Source organism: Paroedura picta, chromosome 2 (assembly GCF_049243985.1).
Source record: "Paroedura picta isolate Pp20150507F chromosome 2, Ppicta_v3.0, whole genome shotgun sequence".
Lineage (NCBI taxonomy): Eukaryota > Metazoa > Chordata > Lepidosauria > Squamata > Gekkonidae > Paroedura > Paroedura picta.
The window spans coordinates 132,110,291-132,138,181 of record NC_135370.1 but is presented as its reverse complement, the minus strand read 5'-3'; the positions used below and the strand labels follow the sequence as shown (position 1 = coordinate 132,138,181).

The 27,891-nt window shown below is 42.8% G+C and overlaps 2 protein-coding genes across 15 annotated transcripts in view; both read left to right on the top strand.

The window, feature by feature from the left end:
• LOC143830369 (MAX gene-associated protein-like) overlaps positions 1-12,349 on the top strand; it is a 35,469-nt gene extending 23,120 nt beyond the window's left edge. For 4 of the 5 annotated variants that reach the window (XM_077322807.1, XM_077322805.1, XM_077322806.1 and 1 more), the window contains 7 exons: positions 394-801; positions 2,150-2,277; positions 2,565-2,613; positions 3,198-3,380; positions 3,726-3,837; positions 4,644-4,877; positions 6,825-12,344. In XM_077322807.1, the coding sequence (XP_077178922.1) occupies positions 394-801; positions 2,150-2,277; positions 2,565-2,613; positions 3,198-3,380; positions 3,726-3,837; positions 4,644-4,877; positions 6,825-7,879 (2,169 nt within the window). In that variant the 3' untranslated portion in view covers positions 7,880-12,344. Of the gene's footprint in view, positions 1-393; positions 802-2,149; positions 2,278-2,564; positions 2,614-3,197; positions 3,381-3,725; positions 3,838-4,643; positions 4,878-6,824 lie in introns of all 5 variants that reach the window. The other variant, XM_077322808.1, reaches the window with a different exon arrangement.
• Positions 12,350-13,614: 1,265 nt separating this feature from the next.
• LOC143830368 (MAX gene-associated protein-like) overlaps positions 13,615-27,891 on the top strand; it is a 62,919-nt gene continuing 48,642 nt past the window's right edge. For 6 of the 10 annotated variants that reach the window (XR_013228432.1, XR_013228431.1, XM_077322802.1 and 3 more), the window contains exons 1-4: positions 13,732-14,713; positions 16,567-16,713; positions 17,537-18,652; positions 26,795-27,713. Coding sequence is in view for 8 of the 10 variants with exons in the window: in XM_077322802.1 (XP_077178917.1) it covers positions 17,595-18,652; positions 26,795-27,713 (1,977 nt within the window). In the remaining 2 variants the exon portion in view is untranslated. Of the gene's footprint in view, positions 13,711-13,731; positions 14,714-16,215; positions 16,245-16,566; positions 16,714-17,536; positions 18,653-26,794; positions 27,714-27,891 lie in introns of those variants that run through there. The other 4 variants (XM_077322797.1, XM_077322795.1, XM_077322798.1 and 1 more) reach the window with 4 other exon arrangements.

The following is a 27,891-nucleotide window of genomic DNA, read 5'->3' as shown; positions in this document are numbered from 1 at the left end:
TGACCTACTGCCAGGTCTTTTTCATGGGAGATGCCAGGGACCTTTTGGGACCTTTTGCATGACAAGTAGATGCTCTAACACTGAAAATCATGGTGTCTAGAGTCTTGACAAATGTAAATAGTCAATTGAGCATAATCTAATATAAATAAATATATACATAGAGAAAAACAAATGCCAGATCTCTGATTATGAGCTGGTGAAATGTGCTGCTAACCTTCAGGAATTTGAAAATGTTTTATATCTCTTTGTATTTCTGGAAGTTAAAATCTAGGGCTAAGTCCCCCCAAATGGAGGCTATTAAAATGATCTCCTTCAAAAGTAGTACAACGCAGGCAGACTCAAATTCCAAAACATGGTATACCCAAATGGTGATCTAATATAGTACTTTTTCAGTTTTCAGGGCAGAAAAGTGATACTTCCCTCATCCAACATACTGCATCTCCAATGAAAGGGAATATGACAGAGAAAGTTGAGTTTGGTGCTGCCCATCTAGAAGAAAAGAAGTCACAAATACAAGAGACAGAGACAATGGAATTGAAAATCACAGTGTCGGATAGTAAACCTAAAGAATCATTAATAACTCAACCACAATCCCGTGTAGAAGGGATCTTGCATGACAGAGATGCTGTTACTTCATGGGTAACAGGAAATGATACAGAAACAGTGAAGCAGTTATCTGGTGCTGAGCCTGCCTTCCAACTCACAACTGTTTTGTTAGATCACTCCTATTTTCTCAAAGGAACACCTGAGATACAACAGAATGTTAAACTTTCAGAAGATACATTAGATATTTTTCAGTTGGTAAGCCCTAAGGAGCTCCAGATAATTTGATATTTTTATGTAGTGTTCTTAATAATAATATAGTTCAGTTATGTTCCAAGTGGTGCTTGGATCCCATGGTAGATTTCTGTTAATGGAGAGGAAGACCTCTGTGTCCTGTCCACTAGAAGCAGTATTTTCCGGCTGCAGTGTGTGTGTATGTGTGTGAAGTAATGTGCCATTGACAAAAATGCCTTACAGTAGCTGACATTTACTGTGGGATTCAAGCCTGAGTGACAAGTGAGCCACGCTGACTTCACTTCTAACTAATGTGAAGTGTTGCAAGCTGGGAAATTGTGCAGTTTTGATGAGGGAGTCCAAAAGAGCAACATGTGTATCTGTAGAAGAACCATACCCACAGCCAGAGATTCCTTGGAAATTTGTGTCCAAGAGCTAAACAGTTTTATAAACAGAACAGCAGTTTGCCTGTTTGGGAAGTGGTGCACGGCTCTTCCCCTTGTTTACATGTAAAGCTTGAATTCACAAATCTGCCTAATGCCATCAGGCCATTGGTCCAGGTTTACGTAGCCCAGCAGTCTCCATTCTGACTGGCATCAGCTCTCCAGACTGTCAAGCTCTGCTGCTTAAATCCCTTTAACTGAGTTGTGGCCCTTCCTCAGTGAGTTCCTATGTATGATGCAGTCTGAGATGACAAAAATAGAGTCCAATAGGATCTTTAAGACCAACAAAGATTGATTAGAGGTGTGAGCTTTCGAGTGCATTCACTCTTCCTCAGACTCGAAAGCTCATGCTTTGAATAAATCTTTGTTGGTCTTCAAGGTGCTATTGGACTCTATTTTTGTTGTGCTACTTCAGACCAACATGGCTACCCACTTGAATCCACACTCTGAGATTAGTAATGCATACTTCGTTACATAAATAATCCTTCCTGCAAACAACAACGGTGCTTTCTTGGTTATATGTGCACCTGCAGCTGCATTACTGCAGTGCCTAAAAAAAATTCTTCCATCTTGTTATACCTTTATAGTAGGGTGCACATGAACATGACACTGCACATTTTGGACATCTCTGTTAGTTGTAAATGTTGTCGGCTACTGCTCTGAAATGTTGCACTGAAGTATTACATTTCATGATTATATTTCCAGATTTTCAGGTCTCAGTAATTTATTTAGAAATAAATACTACTGCTGTGTTGATTCCAAAAGCTGAGTTATCTTTATAGTTGAATATATACAGTGGTATAAAATTATTATTGCTAAAACATTGGTGATTTATGTCTAGTCAGAGATTGAGTTGAAACACGTCACCATATTGAGACTTCTCTGCAGGATCAGGTCACTTTTTGTCTGTGTTTAATACTTTGATTCAGGATAACAGTGAATCCAGTGACAGTAACAAAAATATGGACATCATTTCTGTGGAGAAGGTGTTTTCCAAGAAAACTAATATCTCGGATATTGAGACAGCAGCTGCCCATGCCCTACGACCCAGACAGCTGTGAGCATATGTTTGTGTGTCTATGTGTTTAACTAACAGACATCTGTAAGCATATACCTTGTTAACATTTGTGTGTGTTTTAAACTGGCAACTGAATTTTCATTATGGGGCTGATTTTATCATACCAGGCGGATTTAGTTGATTCAATACAGTTCAGAGATCCAGTTCTATAATGTTTTGTTCATGCATCACAGATGGAATGCTTTTGTTGAAGCTTAAATTATATTCTGAACCACATAAGACTGTCTGTCTAAGCTGTCCCTGTTTTGTTTTTTTTTAACTACCAGGAACTTTGTTCATGACCATTCAGATAACGTGATTACACCGTCTTCTAAGGTATCAACCTTGTGTGTGTTATCCTTTTGGCTTTTTTAAAATGAGTGCTGCCATCTGAAAAACACATTGTTTTTGTGTTTGAGTTTTTTCAAGGACATAATTTATATACGTCTCAGTAAAATGTGGACTTCCTTTCCTTCATCATTAACTAAAAACCTCATAGTAACACTAATCAGTTATACCCTTCTAAGCCCATTGAAATCAATTGACTTAGAAAGTTACTGTTCTGCTTAGGATTTCACTGTCAGGCTTTTCCATTTTCCAGTGTAGTGGCTTCAAAGTCAGGTAGATCCTTGGGTTGGGTCCCATGGATCTGTTCCACTAGCAGAAGCACTGTCTTCCCATAAGGTAGTATTCCTCTGACACAAGACAAGGGAAAGCACCTTTTGCTGGACATAAGCACCTTTAGTAGTGGAATCCAACCCCATAATTCTTTTCTCCCTGTCTCCAATGTCTGGCCAGTTTCACTAAGACCAGGGAGTCATGCATCATCTCATGTTTTGAGGGACTATATAAACTGCAACTACTTATACAGAACTCTTTATTTTTATTCTATTGGTTCGCAATTTCCTTGTGATGAATAGCAATCTGAATTCAGGAACAATATGCGAAAGAAGGTGGCACAAACCATGACTAGGTGTCGTTCAAGACACACAGAAGAAGAACGTTGCCGCCGTCAGGAAATTAAAGAGCTCTTTGAAAAATTGCAAGTGACACTGCAACTGCACAGCCTTCCCAGAGTTCCCAAGCGCATCCTGCTTGAAAAAGTAAGTGTTGTATAGTTGAGCCTGATGTGTGAAGAAAGACTTGAACAAGGGCATTCCTGCATCTTCTTTGAAGCAAGATTTAAAACCTTGTGGAATGTAAAGCCTGGGATTCAGAAAATGTATACTTAAAAACTTGAGTTAAACTTCTCAAGTGTCGGTAATATTCCTTCCTCATGGAAGAATGTTAGACAGGACAAATGCACCTGAAATAATTTTTTCTCAGTTCTTTGGCTGAGTAATCACAATGATACATACCTAAACTTTTCATTCTCACTAGCATTTTTTTCCTGGTTTGCATTTTTTCCTGGCTGAAACTAAAAAAATGACTTCTTGTTTCTTTCTCAGGCCGTTAAAGAGATCCAGGGGCTAACAAATCAGGCAGATAAACTGATAGTTCAGAAGAAGTTACTAATGCACAAGCAGGACACCCTGATTCGTAAAGCATCTAAACTATTGGGTGAGATGGCGTTAGGGACAAAATGCACGCACAATAAAATAAATTATTTTATACTGCAATGGTCAGGCCACACCTGGAGTACTGTGTAAAGTTCTGAAGGCCAAACTTCAGAAAGGACATGGACAAAATTGAGAGGGTTCAGAGGAAAGTGATTAGGATGATCCGGGGCCTGGGGTCCAAGCTGAGGGACTTGGGAATGTTTAGCCTGGAGAAAAGGTGGTTGAAAAGGGACATGATTGCTGACTTTAAGTATTTGAAAGGTTGTCACTTCGAGGAGAGTAGGGAATGGTTCCTGTAATGGGTTTAAACTACATGTAGAATGGTACTGGCTAGATATCAGAATTTTTTCAAGTATTCAGTACTGGAATTGACTGCCTAAGGAGGTGATGAGCTCCCCCTCACTGGCAGTGTTCAAGCAGTGGCTGAACAGGTACTTATCCTGGATGCTTTAGGCTGATCCTGCATTGAGTAGGATGTTGCGCTAGATGGCCTGTATGGCCCCTTCCAACTCTGTTTTTATGATTCTAAATATAGAAGTGAAGGATTAAATCCCAGGATATGGAGATTCTAGGGCAGTTCTGACAAGTTTGTTGGTGGAAAGGATGGGTTCATATAAAAGGGGTACATTTTCTAAGAAGTAGATAGTAGTCAGCTGGCTAACTTGCTGACTCACCTCTGATTGGCTCCTATAAGTTGTGTGTTCCCTTGCTAAACAGTGATTTTTTTGGACTGATTTGTGAATTGCTGTAATTGTTTTCAATACTCTGAATTACCAAATTTGAGGGAAGTCTGGCTATTTTCTCTAGGCAAGACACACAAGGCCGTCTTGAAGAAGCTACAGTATATTAGTGCAAAACAGAAAACGGTAGAAGAATGGAAGCAGCAGCAACAAAAAACCCAACCTGCAAAGGCTGTTGAAACTGCAGAGACTGCTAGGCCATATGTACAAGACAGTCCCTGTTCTGAGCTGAAAGAAGGGATTCTGTCTCAAAGTGAAGAGAAACCCATGATGCTTTGCACAACAGGAAGTCATGCCACAGGTAAACTGAAGGAAAAGGAACAGTTGATTTTTGTAGAAGTTTTAGAAATGATTTATCTGCATGAAACATATACTGCTGCAAGAAGTGGTGGCAGCTACAGGCACAGACAACTTCAAGAGGGGTTTGGATAAACATATGGAGCAGAGGCCCATCAGTGTCTGTCAAGTGCAAGGTATAGACGGAACATTATGTCTGGGGCAGTGATGCTCCATGTTCTTGTTGTTTGGGGACATCACTGGGAGGGCTTCTGGAGTTTTGGCCTTGCTGGTGGACCTCCTGATGACAGTTGGGTTTGGGCCAGTGTGCGACACAGGGTATTGGACAGCATGGGTTATTGGCCTGGCCTAGCATGGCTTTTCTTACATTGTTATGATGTAAACATGAACATAGGCATGGAAAGGAAACTTGTTTTGCCCAGGGATACATACAGCCATGTTCAGATGAATTCCATTTGCTACAAATGCACAGTGTGCATAATGCACAGTGTGCATTTGTGCTGTGGATTCCTGGCAAGGCAACACAGCTTAAATGTTCACCTGCAAACTCTGCATGGATCAGTGACAGTTGCTGCCCTCCAGAAATGGTGACGCTACCACCCATTTCGCCAACTCATCCCCACTTTGAGTATGTTCCAGGTGCTGCATCTTTTCAGGAGAATATTACTATAGTCTCCTTGGACCAAGGAGGTAGCGGAGGGCTTTGGCGTTGTCCGTGGAGGTGGGACCAGGGTTGTTGTAGGGTTCCAGAGGTTATCCATGCTGGTCAGGGTTGGGCCTTGGCTCTTGTTTCCTTCATCTTTTCCGTTTATTCTTCCCTCTTCTTTGTTTCGGTGTATGGATATTTTTTTCTGTTGTTGTTGGTGTCTGATCAGAGTCTTCGTTGTTGGGTTGTTTGCCGTTGATAGTTTTGCCATTGTCAGTTTCTTTCCAGGATCCTCTGGGATAATTTCCTATCTTCTTGTTTAGTTCACCCAGTTATTGGGGGGGGGGGGGGGTTCTAATTTTGGCCAAATTTGATGGCTATTTGGATGGTATTAAATGTTTTGTGTAGGAGCATTCACTTTCTGCAGCAGTGAAACCAGTAATTCTCCCACCTATTACAGAGGTCAACTAGCTTAGCATTACTCGGGTGAACTGGGAGGGGGAAACAGCCTTGAAAAAGGGCCCCATCCTTGACCCTCCCAAGGAAGAGAGAGAGGGGCAGCCTGTCTCCCCACCAAGGCTCAGGTGTACTATGCATGGGTCTTCCTCCACAGCCCAATAGCAGGATAGACTAACCTCTCTGTTGCTGCAAGAAGCTTGGGCAGGCTGCATGCTGCCCTTCTGTGAACCATTCCTCCCAGCAGTGCACAACCTCCCCCTTGCCATGCAAGGCTCGGGGGGTGGGGGTCATACACTGCCCCCTCAGGCTGGGCCAGTCCAGAGCCAGAAGCAGGGCACATGACCATAATGGCTAGTCGGCCTCTGAGTAAACTAGTGAACTGTATTTATATTGTTTGTGAACAGACTGCAATTTTACATAATTATGTTGCATTATATGCTGTGTTATTGCTGCTTATCATGGCCTCCTGACCCTGCTCTATATTCTTTCCAGTTGCTTTTCATGAAACATCTGTGTAATGAGGATCTACTCATTGCTTCTGAACAAGTGATCCATGAAAGTTTATTCTGAAATAAAAATTCGTTAGTCTGTAATATGCCACAGGACTTCTGTTTATTCTGCCTGGAGATGGAGTCATACTGCTCTGGAAAGTCACCATGCGAGATACATGAGTAATGGTAGCCACCACTATAGTTCTGGAATGGTGGGGAGTCACATGGAACTGCTTCCATACCACTCCTTTGAACCTTGATCTTTCCAATCTTAGATCGACACCATAACCATCACATAGCATTAAATTCACCTCTCTGTTAACAGTGTTTTAACAGATGTTTTTTTGATTTGCAGAAAATGAAGACTCATTCTGGATGCCAAGGATAGTAAATGTGATGTCATTTGCTACTGAAGAGAATATAGATATAAATATGGATATAAATAGGAATCCTTATAAATCCCTCATTATAAATTCCCAGTCAACTAAGTCTTTCTTGCCAGTAGTGTCTCAAAAAGCCAATTCTTGTGGAAAAGAGAGAGATGGTACTGACACAACTGAGCACTTTACTGGGAAAAAAGAAATCAGCTTTAAACAAATAGAGAATGACTCAAGTTTTAAAAAATCACCAGAAGCCTTTGCAACAAAACTTGGTCTTGAAGAATTAGCTCAAAGCCAGATGAAAGAAAAACGGTGGAGTGGAGGAGGCAAAGAGCAGTCAGTGGAGTCTTCCTTCCAAGAGTTGCAGGTGAAGGAACCCCAAGGTGTTGGGATAGAAATGGAATTACAAAAGGTAGCTTTTGCAATACAGGAAGAAGCACCAGATACAGGTGACTTAATGGACATGAATGATGACTCAGATGAAACTCTTACCTCACTTCTAAATGAAACTGCATTTCTTAACCAACAGCTGAATGATGGTGATTCAGATGTACCAGAAGTCCCCAACTCTTACTTTTATCCAGGAGGCATGGAGAGTCTTAGGGAATCGATTACTGCAAATGGATCTCCTTTTCAGTTTGGCCCACTGGGTGGGAGGTTCAAGAATCTCTACCTTGTTCAAGAGAGCAGTGGTTCCGTTACCCCTCTCTTGCTTCGCTTGGAAGATGACTGCATAGATTGTGACAGAACCTTGGGACAACCTTCATCTAAACAAGGTGCTTTGAAACTGTTAGGTTCTGAAGTAAAGGATCCAAGTCTAGATCTCTCCGCAGTAAATACTGATGGAAGTGGAAAATATATGGAACCTCTGTCAAACAACACACATGTGTCACCTCCAATCCTAAAGATGAAGGCTAAACTGGAACATGGCAAAACTGACACACTATGGAAACCCATGCCCAAATTGGCTCCCTTTGGATTAAAATCTGCCAACTTTCCATTAAATTCAGGGCACAGGTTACCAAAGTGATGTCTTTATTAGCACCCATTAATGAAAAAATGCCATCCATTGAGTTAAAAGCCACACAGTCAGTTACTAATCAAAACCAAGACTGATTGTTATGCCTATACTTGCACCGGTGGTCCCAATAACAGAGTGGTATTGCTAGTTTTATATTATCAAACACATGGCTAATTTTCAGAAACAACAAAAACACCAGTCAGGAATGTGGTCTGCATGATACACTTTCAACACGAAGTCCTTTGCATGTATTTTATTAAAGGTTTTGGAGAATTAGTTGAGCATCAGGTTAGAGTGGGAGGGAAGATGGCATGGAAGAATCCAATATCATTAGATTTTGGAAGCTAAGCAGGGTTAGTAGGTGGATGGGAGACCAAGAAGGACTTGCAGCAGAAGGTAATGATAGACCCCTGCTTTTCCCTTGCCTTGAGAGCCCCTTTGCTGGGGTTGCCACGAGTTGGCTGCAACTTGATGGCATTCTCTCTCTCACATACGCACGCATGGGGTGGATAGATGAACTACAAAACAATTTTGGGCAAGTTGAACTATCTAATTATATAAGTGCCCTTGTAACGGAACACTTGCAGTTTCTCCAGAATGTTTATGACATAATGTGTTTGCCAATGAAGAGCGGAGGCGTGGAGGTTCAGTTTTTCAATTGTGGCATCATCACTTATATCGTTCCCTTAGTCAGATTCTCATAGGACTTCAGAAAAACTTGTGAGAAGCTCTTCCATATACCAGTGTTCCTCTACCAGATTTTGAAAAGCATTATTATTTTTAATTCATTTATATCCTGGCTTTCTCCTTAGTGGGGAACCAAAGTGACTTACATCATTCACTTTGCTGAAGTTGTCTTCTGTAAGGTATCTTAAGCTTTGTGATCTGCAACACATGGAAGCAAGCTTCCATGGCAGAGTGGGGATTTGAACCTGGGTCTCTCATATCCTAGTCTGACACTTTTATACCACACTGGCTCTAAAGCTAAAGAGTAATCTTTCTCCCTTTTAAATGTTGGAAGAAAAAAACAACAACTTCATGGTTTGTTGTTTTAAAAAGAGTGCATGTATGCATGCATGCAAACATCCTTTTCCCTCATTATCCGATTCTTAGTTTCATGCAACCACATAGGAATTGCTCCCTTATGCTGCTGTACTATGCATGTAAGTACCTCAAGCACTGAGGGGATGGGGAGCATTGCGCATCTTTCCCACTTGATTGGCAATCTGCTAAGAGGCAGGTTATTCGGAGAAATTGGATCAATACACATAGACGCAGTATTCACATGTGCATCTCTGTTGTATGAGATAGCACCATGGATTGGATAGGTCCCATATGGCTGTGTAGGAAGGCATCCATAATTTCAAGAGAGCCTGCATTTTTTTATGTTTTCAGGCTTTGGTTATTAATTTAGCTGCTGAAGTGCAAGCCACTTAGCTGTTGCAACTAAACCAAACTCTTAGGATCAGGTGCTCTGTAGAAATTTGATTTGCAAGATGTATTTTTAAAACTATTTTGTATGCGGTAACCAAGAATCTGGAGATGCTGTTCACTCATGAGCTTTGCAGTATAGATGTAAACAAATTTATAGTTTTGTACAGTTCTTGCAATTTTTGATAATAAATTAAATTCCAACCTAAGAGAGGTTATTAAATTTCCTGTCATAATGGTGAAAAAGAATTAAGAAAATGTGAGGAGATACTGAATAGGAATTATCCATCCATCAGCAGAAGGCACAGGCAGTTGGCGATCTTTGCCATGTTTCCCTCTCCCCAGCAGTTCCAGCATTGAGAAAGTTGCTTCTTGGGGTTGTGGGGGCCATGTGGATCAAGGCCTCCGTGCATTAGAGGGAAGAAGGGGAATAATCTCCCCTCTTCCATCTTTTGTAAATGCAAGTTCTACCAGTGCAAGAGGCATAAATGTAATTTTACCCCCTCCTGACTTATGCAGGTCCTGAGTTACCCCAGGAAAACTTTCTCAACAATGTAAGGATCTGCTTGATAAAGAAATGTAATGCACCCCCCAAAAAACTATAAATTATATTTAGAGTTGGTTCATATGTCATTTTGAAAACTTGAAATTGGGTTCTATAATACTGGAAATAAAGCCAGTTGGAATAGGAATCAATCTGACAGCCATTTCCAGTGGCTTGAGTGGAAAACAATTCAGTGTAACTTGGCTCCCCAACATTCTAATTGCCAGAGCAAAATACAGTGGTCTATGCATACTGGTATGCAAGTGAGCCTTTTTCACCTTTCCTGGGATACTCAAGTTTTAGTACTGAAAAGGGGAGCTAATCTTGACACTCTCTCATGCCTCACCTCACGCTGCTGTATCCTGCCCTGCAATCTCAAGGCTGTCGTTCAGAGGCACAACTGGGGCCTCTGCTTACAGCAGTCTTGATATCCATTCCTGCTTGCCAGCAACATCACTGTTGGGCATATATTTCACACTCCACTCAGTGGTTCCTTTTACCTCCTGTAGGTTGAGGAAATGAAACCAGGCAGTCAGGTGCTAAGGTAAATCACTCCCAGATGTTAGAAATAAATCTGTTCAGATTTAGAGCACTGACTGCATTTACAAATGGATATTTTTTTGGTTAGAACTTGATTTTAATCAAATCAGGGCCCACTGTTTAAGCCATTTAACTTTCAGAATCAGAATGCTATCCCAGTTCTTGCACAGAAAAAAATCATATCTGATCCACTGACACTACATTCAAGCTTGGAAACATTTGTATTAAATGTTGAAGGGAACAACAGTCCTGGACTATTTCTGCACCGGAGGTTTTATGTGGGCTGCAGACTGGAGATTGAGCCGAGGCAGGTTACCCCGTCTCTTCCTGCTCCTACGCAGGGGAACATTTAGCTCGGTGTCCCTTATCTGTCCCCATGGGAGCCAGGGCAGTGAAGTTCCCAGTGTGGGAATGCTGCTGGACTCCAACAGCACACTATTAATTACAGCAGCATCCATATTGCTTGTCAGGAATAATATGAAAAGGGGAAATATTTTGAATTGAGGAAAGGTGAAGGACCAGAAATTACAGCTCTATATTTCTCTCTCAGGTTTATGTTCAGTTATTTTCATATAACAATGTTGCCAGGAAATATTATGCGATTTTAAAATCACAATAGTCATGGATAAAATGGTATATATTACAGCTGTATAACTAGTTTCACTACAGGAAGACAGCAGTGTTTATATTAATGCATGGTAAATTTGTGGTCTAAGACAGTGGTCCCTAACCTGCGGTCCGCGGCCCGGTGCCAGGCCGTGAAGGCCAGGGCACCGGGCCACGGTTCCCTCTCAGCCTGGGAAGCTTCTTACTGCGGGAGGGGGGGGGAGAGGGAATAAAGGCCGCGCCGCGCGTTGCCCTGCCGGTCCCCAGCCAAAAAAAGGTTGGGGACCACTGGTCTAAGAAAAAGTTGCTAATTATCAGGCAGCAGAGGTGGCACGAGATGATTGATGCTGGAGATGATTGATGCTGCTGATGTGGCTGAAAATAAAGACTCTCAACCTATCACCTGACCAGATCTGGTTAGGTTCTTATATGCCACTTTTTTTCTCTACCCAAAGGAGTCTCAAAGCGACTTACAGTTGCCTTCCCTTTCCTCTCCTCACAAGAGAAACCCTATGAGGTAGGGGAGGCTGAGAGAGCACCGATATTGCTGCTCGGTCAGAACAGCTTTATCAGTGCTGTGGTGAGCCCAGGGTCATGCAGCTGGTTGCATGTGGGGGAGTGCAAAATCGAACCTGGCATGCCAGATTAGAAGTCCGCACTCCTAACCACTACACCAAGCTGGCTCTCTAGCTCCCAAGGTATAAAGAATTGGCAAGAACCTATTCCAGGCAAGATACTTTGTACTCCCAGGGATGGTTGGAATCCTAAGATGCTTTAATATGTGGAAAGGTGGGATACAAGTCTAATAAATCAAATAGAATTTCATTTGCTAGGAAGAAACAACGGCTGAAATAGAAGCAATGTAGTTTCTTGGGAAGAAAGCAATAGCTACTGAGTTTCAGAAAAGTTGATCATTATTGGTATCCAAATTATCACAGAGCTCTCTCAGCCTCATTTAGCTCACATGGTGCCTGATTATAAGTCACGTTGAGTAGTAAAAGGCAGGGTACAAAAAAGGCTCTTCTATTTATGTGTGACTTGGACTGCTAAAGGTGTCAACGCCAGTTTAAAATCTGTATGTGGGATAAACTGAAGTTTGATATGGGTTTAGGTCAAATTCTGAGGGCTTCTGTGGTACATTTAAAGTGATTACTCTGTTAGCTGTGGTGGAAATTCTGAATCACATTTCCCACAAAATAGTATGTCAATGACCCAACTCCTGACCTTATAGCTGCAACAATTATAGCATATGTTGAGATATAACTGCTAAAATGTGATATTCCTTATGGAGGACCTCTATCTTTTTACGAAATAAAAATTGTTGTATAAACTGGTCATCTGAAAATCCTCATGCATTTGATTTGAGTCATTGCACTCGAACTGAACATTATGTGCAGCTTTAATGAAAGAGGGGTGGAAAATTTAAAATAGTTTTCAAGAGATCTTTTCTGTTCCAAATTTATGAATCTCAGTGTGCTGATTTGTTAATTCAAAATCTGCATGAAAACAGCATAAAACACCCATTAAAAGCAATTATGACAAAGTGTAGATGGTAAAGAAACATTGAGATAAAACTACAAATTTAGCAATGATCGCTAAGGGTCCTTCCAACAGGCCCCAACACATAATAACGTTTTAAAACATGCACCGTTGGTTTCACAACCTAAGTGAGAAATCAGATCACATCACACAAGATGCCTTTTTTGTTGCTTTCTTCACACATTCCCTTCCCCAATAGCACATAGTACCATTGCTAGTAAAACGTGGAAGAGCTGTGACAGAACCTTTCGAGGAAGAGTTTGTCCTGGAGAGGATTGACAGCGCGGAAACGCGCCACAGGGCGCCTCTGCGCATCAATAATGGAGGGCGGGCGAGTGCGAACGGAGATAGGCTGAAGGAAAAGGGGAGAGGCGGTGAGTTTTTAGATTCGCACCTACAAAAGAAAACCACAACTGCCGGCCCTGCCTTAACAGGCGCCAAGCGGGGAAGGCCAGTTCCTTCTCCAGGCGCCGCCGTGGGTGTCACTAAGACAAAGGAGCTTCGCCGGGCTGCTGTCGCTGTGCCGCTGGCGGCCACCTCAACCGGCTCGAGTGAAAACACCAGGCGGCGACAGGCCTGCCGCGTTTCTCCCCACGTTTCTCTCCCGCTGCCCGCGGGCGGCCTCGCGCGCTTCGGCGGAACCTGCCTGAGTAGGGGAGGAGCGCCCCCCCCCCTGCCCGGGAGGCAACGCGGACAGACCATGCCGCCCGCACACGAGCGCTTCGATCCAAGAGCCGCGAGAAGGGGAGAACGGGCTCGAGGGGCGTGAGGCCAGGCAACGCATACAATTGGCCCCCGCCATTCTGCCCCCCCCCCCCTTTCCCTTCCCAAAGCCGGTGTGCGCCGAAGGCGGCGAAGGAAGGAGCGGGAATTCCAGAACTTTCCTTGACCAGCTCGAGAGCGAAGCGAGGCAAAACCTACGGGGCACGCGCAAAAGGGGAAGGGGGGCAGAGGGGGAGCGAGAGACAGAGGCGAGCCGCGGGCACGTGATAAACTGCAGGCGAGTAGGAGGAGGTGCGCGGGCTAGTCCGCGCGTGCGCCGGTTGAGGCGCCTCTGACGACGTCACATGGGTGCGTGCGCACGTTCCCTGGCCGTCGGGCGCTACGATTTTAGCTGTGATCCCATAAGGTGGGGGGGGAGGGGAAGGGGCGTTCTGTCACCTCGTTCTTAAGCCGAACGGTAACTGCCGGGTCGCAAGGGGGGGGGGGGAGGTAACGGCTGCGTTGACACTGCCAACTCTGCCGCGCGCGCAAGTTTCCGCGTGTCTGACACACGCGTCTCTCGCCTGGGCTGCCAGCTGAGAAAATTAACACCCGTGTGCGGCGGCCATTGGGCAGACGGAGCGTAGCGCCCGCGGGGGAGGGGCGGGGGCTGGCGAGAGTGCGCCGCGCTCCTCGTGTGTCAGGGCGGCTCCTCGGTCGGGGCGAGGAGAGCAGAGGAGCTGAGCCGCCCGCTCGGCGGGGAGATCGAGGCGCCTTCGTCCGAGTTGCCCGCGCCTGCTGAGGCGGAGGCTGGTGCCGCGGCCTGGGCGGCTAGGGTCGGGCGGGGGTAGCGCAGCCTAGAGTTTTCCTCGGAGCTCAGGGGTCCCGGGGGTTTTGAACGCGCGCCACCGAGTAGCGGCTTTTGACTTCGCAGCGCGTTCTCCGAGCTTTCCCTCGCTTTCTTTCTCTCTCTTCCCCCGCTCCCCGCGCCCTTCGTTGTCCCGGCGGCGTTATGGCGGTTTTGCCGCGCTTCGTGGCTGCACGCTTCCCTTAGCGCCTCGCTCCCTTCCCCTGGGCCTTCGGGGTGCGGAGAGAATCGCTCCGCGGAGGGCGGTCTTCGGCGTTTTACAGGAGCACGTGACTTCACAGCCCCCCCCCCCCTAAAATCAACAGATATATCTAAATGGCGTTGAATGATATCTGAACATGGAATCGTGTCTCTGGATCGTTACTGAAATTCTCTAATATCGTGGTTAGGGATGCCCTGACCTTGATGGGCAAAGCTCACCCGCTCTCTCGAAGCTAAGCAGAGTCAGCCCCGGTTAGTATTTGGATGGGAGATCACCAAGGAAATCTACAGTCTCTAAGGAGAAGCAAGTCACGACAAACCACCTCTGAGCATCTCTTGCCTTGATAACCCTAGGAGGGTGACGTAAATCGGTTGCGGCTTGACATCAGTTTCCACCACTATCATTTAGGGTGTGAGTATTAGACTAGCATATTGGAATCTGCATTTAAATCCCAACTGTGCCATGACCCTTACTTGGTGACCTTGCTAAACCCTTCTGCCTTGACCCAACCTACCTTACTGGATGTTGTGAGGTTAAAATGGAGGAAGTTAGTACGAGGTACCCCATTTTGAGTTCCTTGCAGGGATGATCAGATAAAAATACAATAAATATTTCAGTCTTTAATATATTTATGGGAAAGTGATTTGCCTTTATTTACAGGTGAGCATCTTTAGGCTTGTGGTGCTCAGTGTAAAATATTTGAATAGAAATTAAAATATCCAAGTTATTGATCACTTTTGAAATACACAATTATTTTCATTTGTTTGTATACTTTCAGACAGTAGCTGTGTTGGTCTGCAGCAGACTGCAACATGTACACAAAATATTATACCCAGTATTAAACTTTATTGATCTTAAAGATGCCACTGGATTCCAGCTTTGTCCTGTTGTTTCAGACCAACATGGCTACACACCTGGAGCTAGATTACAGTCTAGTAGCACCTATGAGACCAACAAGATTTTGGGGAGTATAAACTTTCAAGAATCAAAGCTCCCTTTACTAGATATGTTGTTAGATATTTGACAAAAGGAGCATTGTCTTTTAAAGCTAATATCCTGAAAACTGTGCTAATTTGTATAGCGCTGCTGGACTTGAATCTAGCTGTTGACTTGTTATGTAATTGCAAAAAGTAAAATCAACATAAATGAAATTTTTAGCTTCTCTTTTGTAGCTATGCTCCAGCAGAGGTTGGCTGTTTATATAGTGTGTATTTTTGGCAGCTGTTGTGTTAACATTAAGTTGATGTAACTGTTCAGTTACAATATACATAGTTGTTTCTCAGCCTTACCTGCATCACAGGATGTCTTGTGGGGAGAGGAAAGGGAAGATGACTCTTCAGGTAAAGAAAAGCGTCATATAAGAATCAACTCTTCTTCTGTCAAGAGTTAGTGTGAACTGGTTACCACCTTCCTGACTTGATCATATGTGCCTGTCTATTGTTTAATTGTTTTGAAAATAAGTAATTATATTTTGTGGGTTTTAATGAGTTGTCAGGGTTGTTTCTGATTCTCATTTTGTTTGTTTACATTGTATCCTTAAATTCAGTTTTGTGCAGGCAGTGTGGATTAACCATTTTATTTACAAAATTGTGCTTCATAATAATCAACACATGACCTTAATTATCTTTGCTTTAAATACAAGTCTGCCTTTTTTGTTTTGGAATCTTCATAATATCTTACAGTTAGTTACCTTGAGTGTATTTCAACTGTTCATTCCAGTAAGGAAAGCGCAGTACAAATTTTGATGAAAATATATTAAAAAGTAGAACTTCTAATTTGGGGGGCATGTATACAAATACAAATCTGTTTTATGGTTTGCATTCACTTTAATAAAAAAGGTATGTATGAAGCCACTGAGGAGCAGTGCCTTTCTGTAAAGCACCTTTGTTTCTTCTAAATTTTGAATGCCCTAGGTAGACCAGACTTCGGCTATTCACAAAATGTGAGTTTTTACTTTTCCTTTGCCCTCATGCATGTTAATTTTTGTGGAAGTTATGGATTTTTTCCATCTTGTCTATGACATAGGCTAACCATGTTCCCCATGTCTAGAAGATTGTTAAACATATATATAGAAGTAATTTGTAAACACAGGTTCACAAAGGATGGGGTTTCTATGTGTTTGTATTCAAGAAACTTCATTTGATGGTTGCTGATACTTAGTGGCTCTGCTCTAACAGGATGTAAGGTAGTGTTTTACATACTCCCATGCTCACTTAAAGTGTCATACACTGTTCATATAAATCTTTTCTTTGTTTTTTACCTAGGTTTCTTTTTCTTCAAAGCAGTTGATGCTGCTCCTAAAGCTGACTGTATCCTTAATATCTGTGGAGTTTATTCTAAAATGATTTTAAAAGAAGTGGGTGACCTTGTTCTATAGATGTAAACAGTCACATTCGAGGATAAGAGTACAGGTAATTAAAAAAAATAGAATTAAAACTCAGTGAGTAAAACAAGCCAGTGTTTTCTGGCTGGGGCTCATGGGAATTGTAGTCCATGAACATCTGGAGGACCGCAGGTTGACTACCCCTGATCTAGACAGTACCAAGAAGCAACTCTTAGGTAAGACATCAGGTCACGTGGTTGCAATTAGTCCAGATGTTGCGCAAGGTGGCCCTGCTGAGTTCTCCCTTAAAGGTCAAAATATCTCTCAAAAGAGTATTGTCTCATTTCCCTATTCTTGACAAAAACCAAAAAACTGGTCAAAGTGCTGGGTGTTTCTTAGCAATGGTGCTATTGGTAGGCTCGCCCTGCCCTTAAGATTTCAGATTTATCTGCAAATGGTATTTTCAAGGTTGGTAGGAGAAGAAGAGTTGGCTCTTATATGGTTCTTTCTATCTGAAGAAGTCTCAAAGTGGCTTTCAATCGCCTTCACTTTCCTCTCCCTGCAACAGACACCCTGTGAGGTAGGGTGAGGCTGAGGGAGCCCTGGTATTAATGCTCTGTCAGAATAGCTTTATCAGTGCTGTGGCAAGGCCAAGGTCACCAAGGTCACATGTGAAGGAGTGGGGAATCTAACTTGGCTCACCAGATGAAAAGTTGGTGTTCCTAACCACTGCACCAGTGTTTGCTGTGTTAATAGCTTAAGTCTCTATATTTAAGTATCCTCAGGTTTGGCTATCCTGAGAATTAGATGCATTGATGATGTCACTTAAATATGTTTCAGAGGGACACTTTATACTGCAAGATGTCATGTTTATACTACAAGGGTGTTAATTGTACATTTAACTTTTTCAGGATGATGAATAGAGAAGAAAAACTCTGAAATACTTATAATTTTCAACTAGTTTCCATCATGGAGAGCCAACCAGTAGTGTTAGGGAACCAGGATGGAGGGGCAGCAACAGGCACAGCTCCTGCTTTTTATGTTCTTGTGAAACAGCCACAGACCAATGGAAAAGCTGATCAAGGAAACATAGTTAAAAACCGAGACGGTTGTGGTATTGCTAGCAGTACAGCAATACCAGTAAAATCTAAAGCGAAGACTTGCCTTCATGCGGATTCTACCTCTGGAGGGATTACTGTCACCCTGGACAACAATACCATGTGGAATGAGTTCTACCATCGCAATACCGAAATGATTCTCACTAAGCAAGGAAGGCGGATGTTCCCATACTGTCGATACTGGATCACAGGCTTGGAATCCAACCTGAAGTATATCCTGGTCATGGATATTTCTCCTGTTGACAACTTCCGGTATAAATGGAATGGTCATAGTTGGGAGCCTAGTGGAAAAGCAGAGCCTCATGTCTTGGGGCGAGTATTTATTCATCCGGAGTCACCTTCTACAGGTCATTATTGGATGCACCAGCCAGTGTCTTTCTACAAACTCAAACTTACTAATAATACTTTGGACCAGGAAGGGCACATCATCTTGCACTCTATGCACCGCTATCTACCTCGCCTACACCTGGTGCCTGCTGACAAGGCCACAGAAGTTATCCAGCTGAATGGTCCTGATGTCCACACCTTCACTTTCCCCCAGACAGAGTTCTTTGCTGTAACAGCCTATCAAAACATCCAAATTACACAGCTCAAAATAGACTACAATCCATTTGCAAAAGGATTCAGGGATGATGGACTGAGCACTAGGCCCCTTCGTGATGTTAAACAAAATGGCAGCTCAGAGCATGAAGGAGGTAGTGTTGTGAGTTCTCCAGGCAATTGCAAGTGTTTCACTGAAGCTGATGATTTGTATCCAGAGCAGAGGAGCCTAGAGCTATCCTCCAGTGCAGTATGTAACACAGATCTGGAGAGAGAATTATTCAGCCCTGAGGATGACTTCTTGAGCCTTACAGAGAGAGAGACATATATTTCTGATAGACCAGCATTGAAACAGGAAGCTTTTGAAAGGTAGGACTGGATTTACCTTAAGGTGAAACATTCATGCACATAAATACTTAAATATATAATCAGTTCCTGAACACTTTAGTATTCAGATAGTATGATGTTCAGAAACTGATTATATCTGAGTTCAAATTCCAAATCTTTGCTGTGGTTAAATTTATAGTTAAAGAACACTATGGATTAAACGTTTCTGTAGAATAATAATTCCCAAAAGCATTTAATAATTGATGATATTGCTATCCTTAGCCTGTGTATAGTATTTCTGTATGCTTGGAGATACTTTTCAGTGCTATCTGTATCAATATTGTTTCCTTGCACAAGGAATGATAATGATACAGTGTATTCCAAAACTGAGAGGAGCAAAATTTCTCACTTTTTGTTATCCCTCTTAGAAGACCTCTTATGTGTCCAGAGAAGAACTGAACTTGAAGATTGCCTGAGAACTGTATAGTCAGAGTTCTTTGGATTAAAAGCTTGGCATTATAGTTTCTTCTCTGTGCATGAATATTAGATGTGGTTGCATCCTTCTTGGTTTTAATTTAGAAAGTATTGCTAATTCCTGCATAACAAAAAGTTGGTTAAGCAAGGGCCTTTCTCACTGATGGTGGGATAGTATTCCTGAGTGAGTTACACCTTTCCTTTGCTCCAAGGACACTCCTATAAAAATCTGCTTTCTACTACAAGGAGTTCATCTCTCCCTTTCCACTTTTCTGGTGTCCTTGCAGAAACAGCGATTGTACAAAACTCTTGTTCTGTTAATGATTTTACTAATTGAAACCTTTTAGTGGCAGGCATTGGACACTTCCTATCCTTACTTCCTTTAACTGAATGTTCTATGATGGAAAGAGAGCCAGGCTGTGGTCCAAACAAGGAAAGCAGCATATTCTCTGTCTCAAATTCAGAAGCAATGTAGGAAAGAAGCCTGCTTAACTCATAGTGTGATCAAGATGGAGAGTCTAGATTAGGGTTGGGCACTTTGGCGCTCAAAGTGGCTGGTCACTCCTGACGCAGCCAGCGCCGTGCCACGGGGGGGGGGAGGCGCGGGCATCAGCTAGCCATCTGTTTGGTGGGGAACAACAGAATGATGCTACTAATGCCAAAAGTCCTTTAAAGCAGGCTTTCTCAACCAGGAACACTCAGGTTTCTTGATGGCCCTGGAAGAGATTCCTGAATGGGTCGGAGTTAATTAATCTTTTATGTATCCTGCGGTTTCTTGAAACCTAAAGAATGTTTCAGGGGTTTTTCAATGGTAAATAAGTTGAGAAAGGCTGCCTTAGAAGAACACATGTATGTTCCTCTGAAATAAAGCTTCCAGCAACATTATTTTCTTTCCAGAGTTTTTTGACTTGTCTTCAAGGAGTGAATGGTGTAACATCCAATTTCCAAAGGAGCATTATAAGCATAACTAAAGACTTATACTCTGTCCAAACCAGTATTAATTGCTTTAAAATATTTGTAGATGCTCAACTGTCTGTACTTATTTTTGAGGGTTTGCACCCTCAGGGTTTGGCTATATACATGCAGTTTCAATTCAGACTGCTGCAGTAGCTTTACTTGTTGAGCCAGTTGCATCCAAGTAGTGTCGAATATAAGTGGAGGATATGATCTTGGAATTGAGTCCAAGGGATGGTGGTTCTTGTCCTCCATGGAGGCAAATCTTGGCAAGAATGCCAGGGCATGTCAGTTACAGGAATAGGGTTAGGGAATCAGATTATGCTCCTTTAAGAAACTTCTTCTTCAGTTGACTCATGACGCTGTCATATACTGAGTCAAACCATTGGTCAGTCAAGGTCAGTAATATGTACTCTCATTGCTAGTGCTTTCCTGGGAGATGCAAGGTGTTAAATATCATCTAGTTACCAAACAGCTGTTCTTTCATGACTACAGCCCCTCTCCTTATCACCTCTCTGACAGCTCATCACATATCCAGCACGCTGGCAGAGCAGTCTGGGCCTTGATCTAGCATAGTGGTACACAGCTTGAGAAGTTGAGAGGACCACAGTGGGTCTTGCCTGGAGCTAAGTAGGTTGTCACATGACATGACTTAAGTCTCCTGAAAGGGTTGTATATAATAAAGCCATTGTATAAAAAAGCATCTGTTTTTAGCCTGCCATCAGGTGGTGGGTTCTCCATCTTTGGAAATTTTTAAACAGAGGCTGGATAGCCATCTGACGGAGAGGCTGATTCTGTGAAGGCTCAGGGGGGTGGCAGGTTACAGTAGATGAGCGATAGGGATGTGAGTGTCCTGCATAGTGCAGGGGATTGGACTAGATGACCCATGAGGCCCTTTCCAACTCTATTATTCTATGATCACCCATTGTTGTCCTCTTCAACAACAGGAACATCATTGGGTATGCTGCTCCATTCTTAACAATTAGGATGGGCCAGTGCTTCCCTGGAGCATCCAAATTCTTGGGAAGGGGAGAATGGGCTTCCTCCCAATAATACCATTCAAGTCAAACAGGGACAGCAGAGATCTTGGATGGATCTTTGCTTCTGCCTGTAATAAGTTCACCATCCAAGTGGCTTTTTGGGACACCAGCCTCGTTTGGGATTCTATAGTAAAAAGTGTGTGTGTGTGGGAGAGGGTGGGTTGGTTCATTTCAGTGTTTGCCCAGATTTTCCAGTTTTTCTTTCAGAACAGGGTCCTTGCAGATTGATGGGACAGAAAGAAGTTGTTCTCCCTTCTATTTTCCCCCATGTTGCCCTCACATGTCTATGTGAAGCACTGTGGAATCTCAAGGTGTTTATTGTGAACTAGAAGAAATTTGGCAGGCATATGATTAATTTTTCCACATTACCTTTGCACAAACAAAAGGTCAGGTTCTGGAAGGGGAAAAAAGCATTGATGGTCGATTCAATGATTCCTGGGGAGTCAGTGGAGAATACCCTCTCAGATATCCTCTATCCAATTGAAAGAAGAAAAATTAATGGGAAATCTCTTTTTTTCCATTTTGGTAGACAAGAAGGCTGGGGATGATTTACAGCCAACCTTTGCGGGTTCCAGAATACACCCAAGATGTGGGTGTGCTGCCATAAAATTTAGGTGGGGTTTATCTTTGTCAGAATCCATTCTAATGATTTTGTGAATTCATGGAGCTTGGTGCTGAACACTAATTTCAGATTTGGGCCTTTTGCTGTTCTTGTCCATGACTGGCCTCAACTTGGTCTGTGACATATTGGATTGAAAGTTTTGATTGACAACATCCTGTGTTGGACGCCAAGCCTGTTTTTCCCTCATTATATTGATGCGTGTATGTGTTTGCCTTTTACCCCATTTGCTGGTAATGACATGGCATTTTCTTACAGTTGCTGTGTATTGCCAACTTTTTCTAGCAGCCTTTAGTATATTATCCACTGCTGGGTTTTATGTCCAATTCTATGGTACCTTGTATGCCCAGATTATTTTTACTTGAGGATCTCAGATGCTATACAATATAACATCTTTGTAGGATTTATTTATTATTTTGATTTATATACTGTTCTCCCGGCATTCTGGCTCAGGGTGGTGTACATCATAAAAACAGTATAATATTAGGTTAAAATTAATACCGTATTAAAAACATTAAACCAACATCTGTATTTAACAGCCTTAGTTGTCATCATTGTTTCATGCATGATTTCTATCAGTAGATCTTTCCTGGATTAGAATGTTTCTATGGGAGCGTTTATTGGGGGGGATTGGATTTTGTACGATCATTGGCTCCAACCAAAGTCTTGGCAGAACACCTCTATCTTGCAGGCCCTATGTAACTGATGCAATTCCATCAGGACCCAGATCTCCTCTGGGACCTCATTCTACCTATTAGGAGCCAGAACTGAAAATGTCCTGGCCCTGGTGGAGGCCAGATGTAATTCTTTGGAACCAGAGACCACGAACCGGTTGGCATCTGTATAGCGAAGTTAAGTTGGGAGTGTCTTTGACTACTGCCTTTCTTGTTACATTCCCAAATCATTTTTATGATTATCTGCAATCAGTGATTCCATGCCCGGTTCTCCCTGTTGCTTCTTGACCTGCATATAGGAATCTCAAGAGACAGATAAGATGCTCTGATATTCCCATCTCTTTAAGAACTTAGCACAATTTGTTGTGCTCCACACAATCAAAGGCCTTAGCATAGTCAATGAAGCAGACGTATATGTTTTTCTGGAACTCCCTAGCTTTCTCCATGATCCAGCATATGTTGGCAATTTGATCCCTACTTCCTCTGCCTCTTCGAAATCCTGCCTATATTTCTGGAAGTTCTCGGTCCACATATTGCTGGAGCCTAGCTTGTAGCCCTCGTCCCCGGCCCTAGGGAAGCACTGTCTATTTGTCTATCTGTCTATTTATTAGATTTATTTCTCACCTCTCCCCGGAGGTCCGAGGCGAGTTACAAACATATAAAACCCCAATAAAAACATACAATAAAACATATAAAACATATCATACATAATCCCTAGATAATAGAACAAGATGTGGTAAAAATTCAGTTCATATCTACTCTACGCCTTGGTAACCCACTATTGAGGCGGAGGGAGGACAGAGAGTGCCATTGTTTTCTTCTATTTGTGCTAATTGTGCTATTGTTTTCTTCTATTTGTTTGCACTGTTCATTTAAAAAGGCATTCTTGTCTCTTCTAGCTATTCTCTGGAATTCAGCGTTCAGTTGGGTATATCTTTCTGTTTCTCCCTTGCCTTTCACTTGCCTTCTCTCCTCAGCTATTTGTAAAGCTTCCTCAGGCAGCCATTTTGCTTTCTTGCATTTCTTTTTCTTTGGGATGGTTTTAGTTGCTACCTCTTGTACAGTGTTGCAAACCTCCATCCATAGTTCTTCAGGTACTCTGTCTATCAGATCTAATTCCTTAAATCTGTCACCTCTACTGTATATTCATCAGGGATATGATATGGACAGTACCAAAAGGCAAAACGATAAAATAAATTCAACATATTTATTTTTTTCATATTAACATTTAGGTGGTTGGATATTTTTTATTTCAAATCAAAGCCCATTGTAAAAATGGGCTTTGAAAGGCTTCCCTTTGGGCAGTAAAGCCCTGTCATCGGCTCCACAAGCCGGTGAGAGGGCTTTGCAAGGCAAAGGGAAGGGACTGCTCCCCTCCCCCGGTCCTCTCCCCCTTGGCTGCCAAAGCCCCCGTTGCTCAGCGAGCCGGCAAGAGGGCTTTGGGGGCGGGAGGGAAGGGAAAGGCTCCCCCACACACCCCGCAGCCACTTCTCCTTGGCCCCAAAGCCGTCTTGCCGGCTGTGCAAGGCGGCAAGAGGGATTTGGGGGCAGGAGGGAAGGGAAAGGCTCACCCCCCTCCCTGCGGCCGTTTGTCCTCGGTCCCAGAGGCCTCTTGCTGGCTGTGTGAGCCTGTGTGAGCTGTGTGGCTTTGGGGGCCGAAGGGAAGGGAAAGCCTCTCCGTGCACACCGCAGCAACGTTCGTGGGGTGGTAAAGGGCCAGGGAACCCCCCCACCCAGGACAGAGGTACCTGGGAGTGGTTGATGCGCCCTCATCGGAGGCCAGGAAGCTTCTGGCGACGAGGCTGGGTGCACGGCTAAAGAAGGAAGTCAGCATGGATTTGTCTCCAACAGGTCCTGTCAGACCAACCAGGTTTCCTTTTTTGACCAAGTAACAGGTTTGCAGGATCGTGGAAATTCAGTTGATGTCGTTTACTTGGATTTTGGTAAAGCTTTTGATAAGGTTCTCCATGATGTTCTGATGGATAAATTGAAGGACTGCAATCTGGATTTTCAGATAGTTAGGTGGATAGGGAATTGGTTAGAGAACCGCACTCAAAGAGTTGTTGCCAATGGTGATTCATCAGACTGGAGGGAGGTGAGTAGTGGGGTACCTCAGGGCTCGGATCTCGGTCCGGTACTTTTTAACATATTTATTAATGATCTAGATGAGGGGATGGAGGGACTACTCATCAAGTTTGCAGATGACACCAAATTGGGAGGACTGGCAAATACTCCTGAAGATAGAGACAGAGTTCAACGAGATCTGAACACAATGGAAAAATGGGCACATGAGAACAAGATGCAATTTAATAAAGATAAGTGTAATGTTCTGCATCTGGGTCAGAAAAATGAAAAGCATACCTACTGGATGGGGGATACGCTTATAGGTAACACTGTGTGTGAACGAGACCTTGGGGTACTTGTGGATTGTAAACTAAACATGAGCAGGCAGTGTGATGCAGCGGTAAAAAAGGCAAATGCCATTTTGGGCTGTATCAACAGGGGCTTCACATCAAAATCACAAGATATCATAGTCCCATTGTATACGGCACACCTGGAGTATTGTGTGCAGTTCTGGAGGCCTCACTTCAAGAAGAACATAGATAAAATTGAAAGGGTACAGAGGAGAGCGACGAGGATGATCTGGGGCCAAGGGACCAAGCCCTATGAAGATAGGTTGAGGGACTTGGGAATGTTCAGCCTGGAGAAAAGGAGGTTGAGAGGGGACATGATAGCCCTCTTTAAGTATTTGAAAAGTCACTTGGAGGAGGGCAGGATGCTGTTCCCATTGGCTGCAGAGGAAAGGACGCGCAGTAATGGGTTTAAACTACAAGTACAACGATATAGGCTAGATATCAGGAAAAAAATTTTCACAGTCAGAGTAGTTCAGCAGTGGAATAGGCTGCCTAAGGAGGTGGTGAGCTCCCCCTCACTGGCAGTCTTCAAGCAAAGGTTGGATACACACTTTTCTTGGATGCTTTAGGATGCTCTGGGCTGATCCTGCGTTGAGCATGGGGTTGGACTAGATGGCCTGTATGGCCCCTTCCAATTCTATGATTCTATAAGGTGGGCACTCCAGGGGTCAGACCAATACAGATGCGCCCAGCTTTGCTGGGTGCATCCAGATTGGCCCGCTGACCTGGACACCATTCGGACAGGGCCTGCTGCATTTCCCTTTGCGACCCGGATAGGGCCACCTACATTGCTATTTCCCAATTATAAAGAGCAACTTATGGTAAGGATATATAGTCTTTGAGTTTTCCTTGTCTGAATGAGTTTTCCTCGTCTGTTCCAAAATCAAATGTATAGACCTTCTCAGAGCTACTAGTCTTTTACAATGTTGAAGCCAGAGTTATTCATAACCAGAACAGTGTTCTTTCTTCATTTGCTAGCTGGGATTCAATTTATCCTGACAGTTGCAATAATAAGCTTCTCTTTCTTTGGCTGTAATCAGTGAAGTATCTACCTGAATAAGGAGGTTGAGTTATATCCTCTGCTAAGCAATTGGCATTAAAGAGCTGCTTTAAAGAGGTACTAAAGCCTGTATTTCCAAAAGAGGAGTAAACAGGTGATTTCTGAAAACAGAAAAAGAAGAAAAACCTTTATGTGGTTAGTAAAGGTTAAGAGGAGCAATAACAGTGGTTCACACGGCGTTATCTCTGTCTGAACAAATGTAGAACAAATTAAGCATCGTCAAAAAGCAGCATAAGGAAATACCTATTTCTGAAATCTTGTTAACCTTCAGTTCACTTTACTGATGGAAATTAAAGTATCCTGTAGCAGCTTTTCTGCTGTGCATGTGGTTATGAAAGTTGATCATAAATTATTTTAGATATTACATAATTATTAACTCACATCAAATAATGAGTTGGATTACATTTTCTATTTCCAGTTGTTTATATTGTGTGATACTATGGCCTAGTATCTTTCCCAGTGCAAGGTGGAGCTTCCTTATGAAACTGTCCAAAAAGCATCCAGGTCTGAGGAAGAGTGGTTACACTCGAAAGCTCACGCCCTGAATAAATCTTTGTTGGTCTTAAAGGTGCTACTGGACTCTGATTTTATTGTCCAAATAGCAAGTTGTTTTAGACACATTTCTAATTTGTATTACTGCTTTGTGTATTTCATATTTTGTATTGTAAAACTTGTTAAAGAGCCCTGGATAAAAGGAACAGTATGTCCAAGACACAGGCATATCTGTTGACTAAACTAAACACAGACTTCACTGCTAGTGGTTTGCTGCAGTCTCTTAAAATGAATGGCAGTGATGTCCTCAAGGGATTTCACAGTTTCTTAAAGAGAGAAGTTATGACTTGTAATCATTCAATTTCGGTTGTATTTAAAATAGATCTTAAACAACACAGCTTGGTTTTTTAAATTGTGAATTTTCTTTGCTTTGCATTTTGTTTTATTTCTTATTCAGCCCAATACCTAGCCCTTGTCAAAACAGAAGTCATGTGCCATCCCTTCTGAACACAAATGGAGACATCAATATTGTTGTTAAAGAAGAACCAGTGGATGAATACGATTATGGGTCAAGTACATGTATGGAGGGGATAAATGTGAAGCAGGAAGAAGGTGATGAAGAATATTCCAGTAACGAGGAGATAGGGGACGCGCATCTGAGGAATCACAGCAGAAAGGAAATGAAAATTGAATCGAACAAGCGAACACAGAATAGCCAGTTGGGTGTTGCAAAGGCAAAAATGTTAAAATCGGATGGTGGGAAGATGCCTGTAGTCTATCTAGAGCCATGTGCAGTCACTAGGAATACAGTAAAGGTCTCTGCTCTTTCACAGTCCGTGTTGTCACCTAAAAGTAAGAGGTCTTCATTCAGTTATTCAATGGATTCTACTTGTTTTGAAAGCAGTGATTTTTCTAGCCCTTTTACAGCCATGAAAAGTGAGGAAATGGCAATTGAACAAACTTCTGAAAATAGTATTCCACATGGGAGCTCTTCAGCAAGAGACATGCTGTGGGAATCTGAAGTATATAGCAGTCTCACTGTAACAAAGGAAGCATCTACTTACAGTCTCAAGGCAATTCAAAGCAATGGGTTATCTTCAACAAAAGATAATTCGGGGAAGAAGAAAAGTGCATTTAAGATTCCTCTATCCCGCAAAGGAATTGTTGGTAACCAAAAAGTTGTGATACCAGGCCCACGTAAAAGAGGAAGACCACGGAAAATAAAACCATCAGAGGCTGGACAAACACTAAAATTCACAGAAAGGTCAATTGCATCTAGCACTTACGCCTCTTCAGGGCCTTGCAGTACCAATTTAGATGTTAAGCCTGATCTTGAGGATGTGGATGGAGTGCTCTTTGTTTCTTTTGCATCCAAGGTAAGTCTATACCTGAATTAAATTTAGAGTTGACAGAAATACTAACTAGTACATCAGAGTTGTTCACAGTATAATTATAAACTTGAAGGTGTAGTCAGTTTCCCACTGAACTATGGATTTCTCAGTGTCCTTGCTATTGGCAAGCTTGGTATTGTGTGTTTTCTATATTATCAGGCTT